Source organism: Ranitomeya imitator, chromosome 6 (genome assembly GCF_032444005.1).
Source record: "Ranitomeya imitator isolate aRanImi1 chromosome 6, aRanImi1.pri, whole genome shotgun sequence".
NCBI classification, from domain to species: Eukaryota; Metazoa; Chordata; class Amphibia; order Anura; family Dendrobatidae; genus Ranitomeya; species Ranitomeya imitator.
Window position 1 is genome coordinate 139,745,969 of NC_091287.1, and position 13,126 is coordinate 139,759,094.

The following is a 13,126-nucleotide window of genomic DNA, read 5'->3' on the forward strand; positions in this document are numbered from 1 at the left end:
TGCTGCACAGGTTGATTATGGCCCCATAAGATGCTCCATAGAAACATTTCCCCATATGCTGCAAAAAAAAAAAAAAAAAAAATCACATACTCCCCTTTTGTCCTGAGCAGGCCCCCGGAACATGCAATATTCACCTGTCCGCGTTCCACCGCTGGGCGCCGCTGTGTCTTCCGCGTCCTCCGCAGTGACTGTTCAGGCAGAGGGCGGCACACACACTAATCGCGTCATCGCGCCCTCTGACCTGATCATCATAGGCAGAGGACGCAGAAGACACAGCGGCGGAACACGGACAGGTGAATATTGCGCAATACTCACCCTCCAGTCCCCATTATACTCACCTGCTTCCCTCAGCTTCTTCCTGTGTTCAGCGGTCACATCGTACCGCTCATTAAAGTAATAAATGTGTCCATGTATCCGCTGAACACAGGAAGAAGCTGCGGGCGTCGGAGAAGCAGGAACGTGCAGAGATGCGCCAGGAGCAGGTAAGTATGATGTGACAGCTGCCGCTCACCCTACCCCGCCAACCCCCTGGGAAAATGACTAGTATAAGCCAAGAGGGGCACTTTCAGCCCCAAAAAATGGGCTGAAAATCTTGGCTTATACTCAAGCATATACGGTAATTGCAGCGAGTTCATGCAGCGGATATAGAAAATAGAAAAACTTACAGTCCAGTGGTTCGGAATTAGTCAGGTGCTTCTTAAACTGCTCGTTTAGGTCTTTGCTGACGCCAATGTCTTGAAACATTCGCTGCAATTTTGAGGTGTATTCAAAACCACATGCTTGCTGTAGAAGTAACAAAGGGATGTGAATAAAAGCCTGAAATATTAACAGTGAGACTAAAGGAACACGTCCGTGTATTCAAGCTCCCCAAACCACAGGCAGCAGGATTTCGAGCCTTTTGCACAATTACAGCCAGGCAGTCTCCTCCAATGTTCTGGCTGGAGACCATAGGAATAGACGTGACTACCCCGGCACCGCGCTTGGCCGGATTCTCCCTGCATCGCGGTACTTGGTCTCTCCAGTCATGTCTACTCCTACTGTCCCCGGCTGGATCTTATAGATTATAACAATGGTTACACTTTATCATGGATACTATTGACTTATCACATTAATCAGCAATGTCTCAGTAATGGGGAATTCTGTGTTCAGTGAAGACAGATTTTACCTGAGAATTAAGGGAGAATGAAATCAGTCCAGGAGAAGAGGATTTTTTTTTTTTTTACCCCTTAATAACTGGGTCAAATTTTTCAAATCTGACCAGCGACACTATGTGGCCTTAACTCTGGAGTGTTAAACCTCAGGATTAAGAGAACAATCCAGAGTCACAGCGCACAAAACAGGTAATAAATAACATTTCCCTCATGTCTGTCTTACACCAGCTGCACAATGTTATTTTACCACCTAAAAGTTGCCAACTTCTGAACAGGACGCTACAGCCGGCAGACTAAAGCCGTTATGTGGGCCAATCATCAGGACGGGGTCAAAGAAGGAGCCCCCCACTGTTAACCATCTAGATGCCATAGTTAATATTGACAGCAGAATCCTGGGAGTTAAATGGCCGTGGTCGGTGCCAACACTGATCCCGACTGATGAAGCAGCGTCAGCTATGTAGTGTACAGCCGACAGCTGAGGGAGGATACTCATGTCTCAGGGCAGTAAAAAGACATACTGGCCGTCATCATGGGGTTAATGCCATATTACAAAATAACATGACAATTTATCTTCAGGTGATTCACAAAAAAATAACAAAATGTTGACTCTTTAAATTAGGTTTCATTTAACAAGTATACTCTGATTGTCTGAGAAAATCATAACATTGGGGGAGGAGGAGGCACGTCCAGCATGGACACCAATATTTGTGACACAAAAATTACTTGTGGGGCACATTTTACATCCTCTCCGGGACACTCCTCTATTTTAGCCACTTCAGAACTTCTGAGCTAAGGGTAAATGGGGTGTGAAGCATTAGCAGACCAGGTATGGGCTCACTGATGGATTCTCAGTTCACTTATTTGGCAGACAGGGTTTTTTGGCCAGGTTTATACACGATATGGCACAGTATAGCCTTACAAACCACAATGGTGTGATATTATGGCTACAAGTCTCATACCTTGTATATAGCGGATTTAATAAGGTCATGTATGTGAAGGCGAATTCTGACTGCAACCAATATGGAATTATACCTTTAATTTAGGACAATTGGTAAACTAATTGTCTATTGACATAGGAATTCATGGCAAGGATGCCCCTATTCTACGCTCTTTACCTAGTCCCCACCGGTGGGTGCTTTGTCATCTTATGATCACTATGGTAAACCAGTGATTGCCATTTACTACATACGGCTAGGAAGTGAGAAATCACCGTTTATGGGATTGTATTCTAAATGTGATGATACTAAAAGGGTTATTAACTATTTATTTACATACCATAGTCACCAGTGTAAAATATGACGACAGATACTCCCCCTCCTGCACCGGGTCTTCCAGCACTCAAGAGATTTTTGTGCAAGAACTGCAGTCAATCAGCAATTGTTAATGATCGACATTGCATTTGGTCGAAAGAAGGATATCGGAGGGAAGTGTAAGAACTGCAGCCCACGGGATAATGTCACGCGAGCGCCGGGAGACCTGGTGCAGACATCACAAGAAAGGAGCCGATGCAGAGGAGAGCATCTGTCCTTCGTATGTTACAAGAGGTGGCTGTCTGAGAAGTGGACAACCCCTTTAAAGTGTGAATATGAAGTTTTAAAAGTCATTGACAAAGATACATACTGTGAATAACACAATAGTAGCCTCTAAATGTGCCGCCAGGCTTCCCATTCCTATAGGACCATTAGGCCAACAAAGCTTTGTTAACTTCCGTATTTTTCGGACTACAAGACACACTTTTTTCCTCCAAAAATGTGGAGAAAATGGGGGGTGCGGGTCTTGTAGTCCAGATGTACCTACTCTGGCTGTAGTGGGGAGGCGGGGGAGCAGCGGGTCACAGAAGGCAGGTGTCGGCTGCTGCGGCTAACTCCTGTGCCCGCTGCTAAGGAGAAATTAATATCCACTGCATTCCACCCCCACGGTCACTGCTCCATATGCTAATTCTCTTGGATCTCTGCAGCATTAGACACTTTGGATCATCGGCTCCTCCTCACTATGCTCCGCTCCATCGGCCTCAAGGACACCGTTCTCTCCTGGTTCTCCTCCTATCTCTCTGACCGATCCTTCACTGTATCTTTTGCTGGTTCCTCCTCCTCTCACCTTCCCCTTACTGTTGGGGTTCCTCAAGGATCAGTCCTAGGCCCCCTCTTCTTTGTATACTGCCCCTATTGGACAATCAGTAGATTTTGTTTCCAGTACTCTCTATGCTGACGACACCCAATTATACAATTCTGCTCCTGATATCACGCCGGCCTTTTTAGAAAACACCAGCGATTGTCTTACTGCTATCTCCAACATCATGTCCTCCCCTCTATCTGAAACTGAACCTGTCAAAAACTGAACTCCTTGTGTTCTCTCGCTCTATTAACCTACCTTTGCCTGACATTGCCATCTCTGTGTGGTTCCACCATTAATCCCAAGTAACATGCCCGCTGTCTTGGGGTCATACTTGATTCCGAGCTTTCATTCACCCCCCACATCCGATCACTGGCTCGCTCTTCTTACCTGCATCTCAAAAACATTTCTAGAATTCGACCTTTTCTTACTTTCGACTCTGCAAAAACTCTTAGGCCGGCGTCACACATGCGAGTTTTACGGACGTAAGAGCGCAGAATCTACGTCCGTAAAACTCGCAAAACATACGGCACAATGATTCTCAATGGGTCTAGTCCTATCAGCCGTATATTACGGATCCGTAATATACGTCGTTCTACGGCCGTACAAAATCGCAGCATGCTGCGTTTGTCAGCGTATTGCGCAAAAAATACGCCAATGCAAGTCTATGGGAGAGCGTATAATACGGAATGCATACGGACCATGCGTGTGACTTGCGAGAAATACGCTACTCACTGGCAGATGTCCTGAACTGTCTAAAGCCCTCAATCAGGCAGGTGAGACATGCTAATTAGCTGAAAAAGCCAGACAGTGAACCCGGAAGTCTGCTGCACGCCTCCACGGAGTGAGAGATTGAGCATGGCCAGCATAATTAATGTAGACATGCTGATCATTTTGATACAGGAGAGGCCAGAAATCTGGGACCAAAGAGACCCAACTATGCGAACAGGGCAGTAAAACAAGCTGCATGGAGGAGCGTGTGTGGCTCCCTCTTCCCCCAGTATGACCAGCAGCCACGTGCGGCCCAGCGACAAATAAGTAAGTACACCCATGTTTGCAATGTAATGTTCTTGCTAAACAGCAGGCCCTTACTACTTTGAATTGCTAAACCTTAATTTATTAATTCTTCCTGAAAGTAATATAAATCCAAGCAGTATATACATGGTGCTGGATATGATAAATGGATTTCATGAAGGTTTAGAACAGGTGTGCCCTTACTAACATTGTTTTCCAGTAATTTGTTTTTCTGGGATAGAGGTTAGCTGACTCTGTCCTTGTGGCCTTGCTTCATAATTGTGTTTTTTTGTTAAATTTCTTGCTTAATGTGAGCCACAAAAGCCTCTTTCTATGCTACCCGTAAATCTGTGTCCTCCATTACACCTTGTGTGAGCACTCTGCATAATGGTCTAAGCAATGTGTGTATTTTTTGTTGTTTCAGTGGATGATGTAACAACAAGGTGGCGGAGTATCCGTGACCAGTATAGGAGGGAGAGGCAGCAGCGGGAGAAAAGTGGAGCCGGGGCCCCTCCTAAAAAAAAAAAATACATTTACTTTGATCGGCTTACGTTTCTCAACCCCAGCATGGACCTCAGGCCGTAAGTAAAAACATCTCAAACTGGGTTAATTTTTTAATGCTGAGAGATAATTCCAAATAACATAGTAACTGTCCAAATTTATCTTTTGCAGAACTCAGTCTAACCTCACTGACAGGGAGACAGGGTCTGACTCAGAACTGGTCATTGACCCAGTTGGAGAAGGTGAAGAGGTGGCTGGTCCATCTGCTGCTCCCTCCGGCGCAAGACCTACAGCATCTTCCTCATCTGGCCACCCAGCTCCAGCTGCAGCTGAAGAAAACCAAGAGGCCCCACAGTTCTCTTCTGCAGCAGCAGCACCAGCACCTAGCCAGGATGACCCTGGGAATAGCAGCAGCCCAACTGTTGCCCTGGACCAATCCCCACAGGCTGCAGTCAGACCCCAGCGTGCACGACGCAGGAGAGAGCTTCGCCAAAGCAGGAGAAATGTGGATGCTGGGGTCATGAACTATTTGGCCCGGGTTCGAGAGGATGATGGGGAGGAGGGATTCACACGGAGCCTTGCCCAGTATTTACGCTCCATAGAGCGGGAGTTGAGGCTGCGTTTGAGAGGGTGTTTTCAGATCCTTATTGACGCATGCACCCCCCCAAATAACCCATACAATCTGATGCAGATGATTGAACAGTGGCAGATGTCACCTGATAATATTCTGCGGCCTCAGAGATTACAAGGCCTGCATGCGCAACAAGGATCTGAAGCACCCCCTCTACGTCAGCCAACACCTCCACCCCAACCCACAACTAACCAACAATGGCAACCTCAGCACCATATTGCAGGATATCAGCACCCATCCCAATATGGCCACTTGTCCAGACCCAGTGCTGGAGGCTGGTCCCAACCGGGGTTTGGACAATATGGTCATTTTGGGTTGGGGTATGATTCCCGCACATATGGGCAGCAACATCAGGGTTATCTCCCAAATCCTGGCCCCACTCATCAAAGTGGCCAGCATCAGAGCAGGCAGAATTTCCCGCAGGCCACTATAACATCCGCACAGGCTGCTGGACAATTGGGCCTACAAAGGCCACCTGATGCTGACACAGACCAATCCACTTCTCCACTTCCTACGTACCAGGACTTGTAATTTTGGGTACACTTTTTTTTTTCCAAAATTAGGTTTGGATTGGGCTTAAAAAGCAAGCTGTAATGTTTTTATTTTACTTTGTGTTTTGGTTCCCAAAAAAAAAGGTTGCACTTTTTTTGGCCAAAGATTTGTTATGCCAAAAAAAAAAAAAAATCTAAAAACAAGTTTAAAAAGTAAATTTGCCGTTACTACCAAAAAAACTATGTATGCACTCTGTTCATTCTTATTACCTCACACACACATGATCTGATCATAACCATATGTGAACAAATTAAACACAGCAGACATATTTTCCACATTGGTAATGCCAAAATTTAAGCAAATAACAAATTACACATGCAAAATTGCCTAGTCTTGCCAGGGAGTGGCACCCTGAGGACTCACAAAATAATTTGTGAACACATCACGAACTTTTAGTCCAGAAAGGGGACGTCGCGGAGGAGGGACATATGGGGTAGGCCTACTATGATTGTTCATGACGTGATTATGCAAATTAGTAGACGAACAATCATGTATTCGGGTGAAATTATGTAGAATTACACAGGCTTTGATCACTTCATTGATTGAAGCCTCACTCAGCTGAATTGCAGACTGAAGAACCCGCCATTTGGCTACAAGAATTCCAAAGGCGCACTCAACCAGTCTCCGTGCCCTGGAAAGTCTCAAATTAAACACCCTCCGCCGGTGGTCAAGGTTGCGCCTGGGGTAAGGCCTCATGACGTGCCTCGTCAGTTGGAAGGCCTCATCTCCAACCAAAACAAAAGGCACTGCTTCCGCATTGGAGCCTGGGAGTTGTTGTGGTGGTGGGAGGTTCAACTGGTTGTCACGTAGCCGCCGACCCATTATGGACGAATTGAAGACCCTAGAGTCTCCAGTTCGGCCATAGGCCCCAATGTCTACAATTATAAACCTGTAGTTGCTGTCAGCAACTGCTAACAGAACTACAGAGAAAAACTGCTTATAATTGTAGAATTGGGAACCAGAGTTCGGCGGCTTACGCACCCTGATATGTTTCCCATCCACAGCTCCAATGCAGTTAGGGAAGTCACAATTATTTTGGAAACCAGTGGCGATTTTGACCCAATCCTCCATTTTTGGCTCCGGCATCACAACTTCGTTAAGTTTCAGCCATATTTGGGAACAGGTTGTCCTAACAATGACTGAAATGGTAGAACGCCCAATGAGAAACTCCAGGTGTAGACCCGCATAGGACAAGCCTGTGGACAGGAAGCTGCAAAACAAGGAAAAAAAACAAAACATGAGGAATATGAAAACAGGAAGAAACACAAGTGTCTATTTAATTTTCGCAGTCATTATTGACTAAGCAAAAAGGGTCATTTCACATTATTACTATACTCTAATATTACCCACATTTTTAGAAATGTGCTTGTGGCTTCATGTCTAAGTAAAGTAACTGAAACATAGTAGGACAAAACACATTGGCAAACATACAAAAATATAAAAGGTCAAAATACATACCGTAAGGTTAGGAGCAGACGCTCCTCAGCAGAGATGGCTTTTCTCATCCAGGTGTCCTGATAGGTGAGGCCAGGACGTAACATCTCCATCAACATGTCAAAAGTCCTGATGGACATGCGAGTATACAGGTAAAATTTGTCTGGATGGGCCCTCAAAGCTGAATAGAGTCTCTGGAAATGTCCTTTACTCTGGCGTTGTGTCAATAGAGGATGCACCCACAATCTTCGTCTCCTCCTTCGCGGATCTGCATTGACCGGATATAGCTGGCCAAAGCGACGAGACAACACCCAGTGAAGCAACACCCGCTGAGTTGTGCTTAAATACACATGGTCAGACATGTTTGTAAGGTCAAAGTAACACAGCCAAAATATGCTAGAGAACATATAGGGCATATGGGAGGGGTACACCTGTTGTCGAGGGCTTAAATAGTGTTGGTAATGATGGTTTAAATGATTTGCAGGCCTGAAAACCGTTAAATGTCCATTTTGTGATGGTGCGTGTCAAAAACGCAATACGGATCACATACGGATTACACACGGACCAGTACATGCGCAAAATACGCGACCACACCTAGGCTACGCAAGAACTACGGAAAGAGATTACGGAGACATTTTGGCGTATTACGCGCGTATTACGGACGTATAATACGTTCCGTAATGTCTTACGCCGAGTGTGACGCCGGCCTTACTGTTTCACTTATTCATTCTCGTCTGGACTATTGTAACTCTCTACTAATCGGCCTCCCTCTTACCAAACTCTCCCCGCTCCAATCTGTCCTGAATGCTGCAGCCAGGATCATATTCCTCACCAACTGTTACACCGATGCCTCTACCTTGTGCCAGTCATTACACTGGTTACCCATCCACTCCAGAATCCAGTACAAAACTATTACCCTCATTCACAAAGGACTCCATGGCTCAGCACCACCCTACATCTCCCTGGTCTCAGCCTACCACCCTACCCGTGCTCCCCGTTCTGCTAATGACCTGAGGTTAATATCCTCAGTAATCAGAACCTCCCACTCCTGTCTCCAAGACTTTTCACGTGCTGCGCCAATTCTTTGGAATGCACTACCCAGGTTAATACAATTAATCCCCACAGTTTTAAGAGTGCCCTAAAAACACATTTGTTCAGACTGGCCTACCGCCTCAACACAACCTAACTATCCCTGTGTTGACCATTCCAAATTTTTTACCACAACCAGGTTCCTCGCATCATGTTCTCATACGCCTTATGCATTTAATAGCCCTCTGTGTCTGTACTGTTACATACTTTGGCTGATAACCTGTTCATGCAGCTTTACATGAAAACCCAATTATTACACTATGGTTGGTCCGAACAACGAAAGCAATTGTTACCATCCACCTCTCGTGTCTTCCTCATAGTTTGTAAGCTTGCAAGCAGGGCCCTCATTCCTCTTGGTATCTGTTTTGATCTATGTGTTTATCGTTATGCTGTAATGTCTATTGTCTGTACAAGTCCCCTCCAAAATGTAAAGGGCTGCAGAATATGTTGGCGCTATAGAAATAAAATCGTTATTATTATTATGGGCGTGGAGAGCAGTGAACATTCATTTCTCTTTAATAGCATCCTGGTATGCATAGCCCCATCCTTATCCTGGTATAATTAGCCTCCATTCCCGTCCTGGTATGCATAGCCCCATCAGAAACCCCCCCCCCCCCCCCCCAAAAAAAAACATACAAACATTACACTTAACTTCCTGCGCTCCTTTGTAGCGTCTAGTTCCGATGCCAGCAGCTGCTTTATGGTTGTAAGCAGCACATGGTAGGGACGTCATGCACGGCTTACTACAAGCCGAAAGACCGCTGCCGGAATGCTCACTGCTCCCCACACTGGGACTATGTGCATGGAGGGCAGTGAGTATTCATTGCTCTTTAGTAGTAAGCACAGCTTTAGCCTCAGTAGCCGGCTTCCAGCAGCTGCCGAGCTTTCAAGTGTGACGCTACTAAAGGGAATGAATATTCACTACATTCCACACCTATGGGAGTTAAATGCAGTGAATATTCATTCACTTTAGTAGCGTGTCCACGTGAAAGCCTAGCAGCTGCAGGGCTCCATGCACACCAGGATAGGGATGAGAGTGCCATGCACACCAGGATAGGGATGAGGGACCATGTATACCAGGATAGGGATGAGGGGGCCATTCATACCAGGATAGGGATGAGGGGGCCATGCATACCAGGATAGGGATGAGGGGGCCATTCATACCAGGATAGGGATGAGGGGGCCATTCATACCAGGATAGGGATGAGGGGGCCATTCATGCCAGGATAGGAGATATTAAGTACAGAATTAACCACAATTTTTTATTCAATTTTTTTTCTAATTTCCTTCTCTAAAACCTAGGTGCATCTTATAGTAAGACAAATACAGTACACGTCTGGCACCATTGCCTTGGCAGTGATGGGGAGCCACTACTCAGACTGAGCGCCATTGCTTACTTTGAGTTTGGATATCATGCTTGCTTCTGCATCGTCGCTTGCACTGTTTTGATGAACGAGTCGCTTTGCAAGCATCTTTGCATAGAATTTCTGAAACACGTCCTTATCTTCAATATATTTGAAAACCACCATCTGTAAAAAGGAAAGAGCTTCAAATCTTCAGGCAGCTTCAGATTTTAGAAAGATAAAAAGCACAAAAACAATTAAAGCCAATGTAAAATTTACAAGCAGGGAAGCTTGCTGGCCTAAAAACACTGCATTTTCTAGAAAGGACAAGTGGGACCCCTCTCTTCTAATATTTTCTCCAATACACATTAAAAGTTGGCTGAACCCACTGATCTCAGACCAAAAAGTGTATAGGGGCACCCATAGCTAAGGCTCAGGGAGTTGGTTTTAGCAGTCATCCAAAAGCGGCTTTCTCCACTTGTTGAACATACATGAACATGACGGATGGGAGTGGAGTCAGGACAGTTAGCAGTTTTCCAAAATCTGCGTAAAGCCACATGCACATTTGGCAAATTTTTACATCAGTATGTGTAAGCCAAAACCAGAAGTGGGTGATAAATACAGAAGTGGTGACGTGTTTCTACTATACTCTTCATCAGATTGCTCCACTCCTGGTTTTGGCTTACAAACACGGAGGTAAAATACTGACCAAATACTGAACGTGGGCGCATAGTACACAACATCTAATGTGGATATGTAGCTGCGGTGTGCGCATAGAAAACAGACTTACAACTTGATTGAGAGTGTCTTCCAATTCTGCCTCTTCTGGGTTCTTAGAGCTGTGATAAGACAGAATATTGTATGAAGAACACACGAAGAAGCAATTGGGCAGTGCACGCGCTCCTAAGCGCACATGGCATTACTACATGTATACTCGTACTCACCTCTTCTTCAGTAGTGAATCACAATAACGGGCAAGCAGCTCTGGAGATTTGCTGGAAGACTGGGCCATTTTTGTCACAGCGTTGTTATTTATAAATCGGCCACAAGCCTAAAAACGATAAAAAAAATTTAAAAAAAGATTCATGTGAGGAACAATCCCAGGCTGCATGAGCCCAACAGTGCAGATACAACTAGTATATACACACCTACCTTATCTAGTGCTGCCACAAATCCAGCATCATTGTTAAAAGCAGACATAACTAGTGCATTATATTTTTTATGGACATCCAAAACTGTCTGTACATACATTTTCGGATCCTGGATAAAGGGGGAAAAGAAAAAAAAAAAAAAATCAGATTTAACAAAGGGGAGCGCTCGGCTCCTGAGCCCCCGCCACACATGCGGACGCCTTACCAGGAGGTTAAGTCACATCCTAATGCGGGAAGAGGTTAGGCAACCAAACAAACGTTCAAGGAATAGAAACAGACAGGTCCTTTAAAATGTTAACATTCAGAAAAAGAGCCCATCCACAGGGCGTTGTCTAGGAGGCCCTTTTCATGCATTGGGATTTAGTCTGTGGACCCCAGCAGGCCTTTAGAAGGCTACAAGGAAACTACAGCTCAGAGTCCAATACTTGCATTTTGTGCTGCTTCCCCACATTTCTCTATGGCCGCAAGTCCCTGATTGTGGATATGTGTTTCTAAAAGCTTTTTCAGTTCTCCCAAGCCATCTTGAATTCTTGATACAAGATTGTACATTCGCCCCAAATCTGCAAGACAAATTGTTCATCAGTCATTTACCCCACAACAGCGCATTAACCCCTTCACCCCAAAGCCTGTTTTCACCTAAGTGACAGGGCCAATTTTTACAATTCTGACCACTGTCACTTTATGAGGTCATAACTCTGAAACACTTCAACGGATCCTGGTGATTCTGACACTGTTTTCTCGTGACATATTGTACTTCATGATAGTGGTAAAACTTCGATATGACTTGCATTTATTTGTGAAAAAAACAAAAATTTGTCGGAAATTATGAAAATTTAGCAATTTTCAAGCTCTTAGTTTTTATGCACTTAAATTAGAGAGTTATATCACATAATATAGTTAAACAACATTTCCCACATGTCTGCTTTACATCAGCACAATTTTGGAAACAATTTTTTTTTGTTAGGACGTTATAAGGGTTAAAAGTTGACCAGCGATTTCTCATTTTTGCAACAAAATTTGCAAAACCATTTTTTTACGGACCACCTCACACTTGAAGTGACTTTGAGGGGTCTATATGACAGAAAATGCCCAAAAGTGACACCATTCTAAAAACTGCACCCCTCAAGGTACTCAAAACCACATTCAAAAAGTTTATTAACCCTTCAGGTGCTTCACAGGAATTTTTTGAATGTTTAAAAAAATTGAACATTTAACACTTTTTTTCACAAACTTTTTACTTCAGGTCCAATTTGTTTCATTTTACCAAGGGAAACAGGAGAAATTGGACAACAAAAGTCGTTGTACAATTTGTCCCGAGTACGCCGATACCCCATATGTGGGGGTAAACCACTGTTTGGGCACATGGCAGAGCTCGGAAGGGAAGGAGCGCCATTTGACTTTTCAATGCAAGATTTGCTGGAATTGAGATTGGAGCCCATGTCACGATTGGAGAGCCCCTGATGTGCCTAAACAGTGGAAACCCCCACAAGTGACACCATTTTGGAAAGTAGACCCCCTAAGGAACTAATCTAGATGTGTGGTGAGCACTTTGAACCTCCAAGTGCTTCACAGAAGTTTATAATGTAGAGCCGTAAAAAAAATTTTTTTTATTAATTTTCACAAAAAATTCTTTTTGCCCCAAATTTTTTATTTTCCCAAGGGTAAAAGGATAAATTGGACCCCAAAAGTTGTTGTGCAATTTGTCCTGAGTACGTCGATACTTCATATATGGGGATAAACCACTGTTTGAGCGCATGGCAGAGCTCGGAAGGGAAGGAGTGCCATTTGACTTTTCAATGCAAAATTGGCGGGAATTGAGATCGGACGCCATGTCGCATTTGGAGAGCCCCTGACGTGCCTTAACAGTGGAAACCCCCCACAAGTGACCCCATTTTGGAAAGAAGACCCCCTAAGGAAGTTATCTAGATGTGTGGTGAGCACTTTTAACCCCCAATTGTTTCACTAAAGTTTAGAATGTAGCATTGTGAAAATTAAAAAATCATTTTTTCTTTCCACAAAATGATGTTTTAGCCCGCAATTTTTTTTTTCCCCAAGGGTAACAGGAGAAATTGGACCACAAATGTTATTGTCCAATTTGACCTGAGTACGCTGATATGTGGGGGGGAACCACCGTTTGAGTGCATGGCA

The 13,126-nt window shown here is 44.5% G+C and overlaps 2 protein-coding genes across 5 annotated transcripts in view; both read right to left on the reverse strand.

The window, feature by feature from the left end:
* CUL1 (cullin 1) overlaps positions 1-13,126 on the reverse strand; it is a 114,274-nt gene that overhangs the window by 17,033 nt on the left and 84,115 nt on the right. For all 4 annotated transcript variants that reach the window (XM_069730160.1, XM_069730162.1, XM_069730164.1 and 1 more), the window contains 6 exons: positions 11,408-11,538; positions 10,980-11,087; positions 10,772-10,878; positions 10,618-10,666; positions 9,882-10,013; positions 666-783 (listed from right to left, as the gene is read on the reverse strand). In XM_069730160.1, coding sequence (XP_069586261.1) covers positions 666-783; positions 9,882-10,013; positions 10,618-10,666; positions 10,772-10,878; positions 10,980-11,087; positions 11,408-11,538 — 645 coding nt within the window. The remainder of the gene's footprint in view (positions 1-665; positions 784-9,881; positions 10,014-10,617; positions 10,667-10,771; positions 10,879-10,979; positions 11,088-11,407; positions 11,539-13,126) is intronic.
* LOC138642180 (uncharacterized) lies at positions 6,028-7,751 on the reverse strand. The gene is made up of 2 exons (XM_069730165.1): positions 7,420-7,751; positions 6,028-7,171 (listed from the first exon to the last, which is right to left on the reverse strand). The coding sequence occupies exons 1-2, from the start codon at positions 7,533-7,535 to the stop codon at positions 6,289-6,291; spliced, it is 999 nt and encodes a 332-aa protein (XP_069586266.1). The 5' UTR covers positions 7,536-7,751; the 3' UTR covers positions 6,028-6,288.

Bases quoted from the DNA above. Each gene is read 5' to 3' on its own strand.
- LOC138642180 (XM_069730165.1), bottom strand. From the start codon at position 7,535: ATGTCCATCAGGACTTTTGACATGTTGATGGAGATGTTACGTCCTGGC. The intron at 7,172-7,419 runs GTATGTATTTTG...CTTGTTTTGCAG, and splicing joins CGTCTGCTCCTAACCTTACG to CTTCCTGTCCACAGGCTTGT.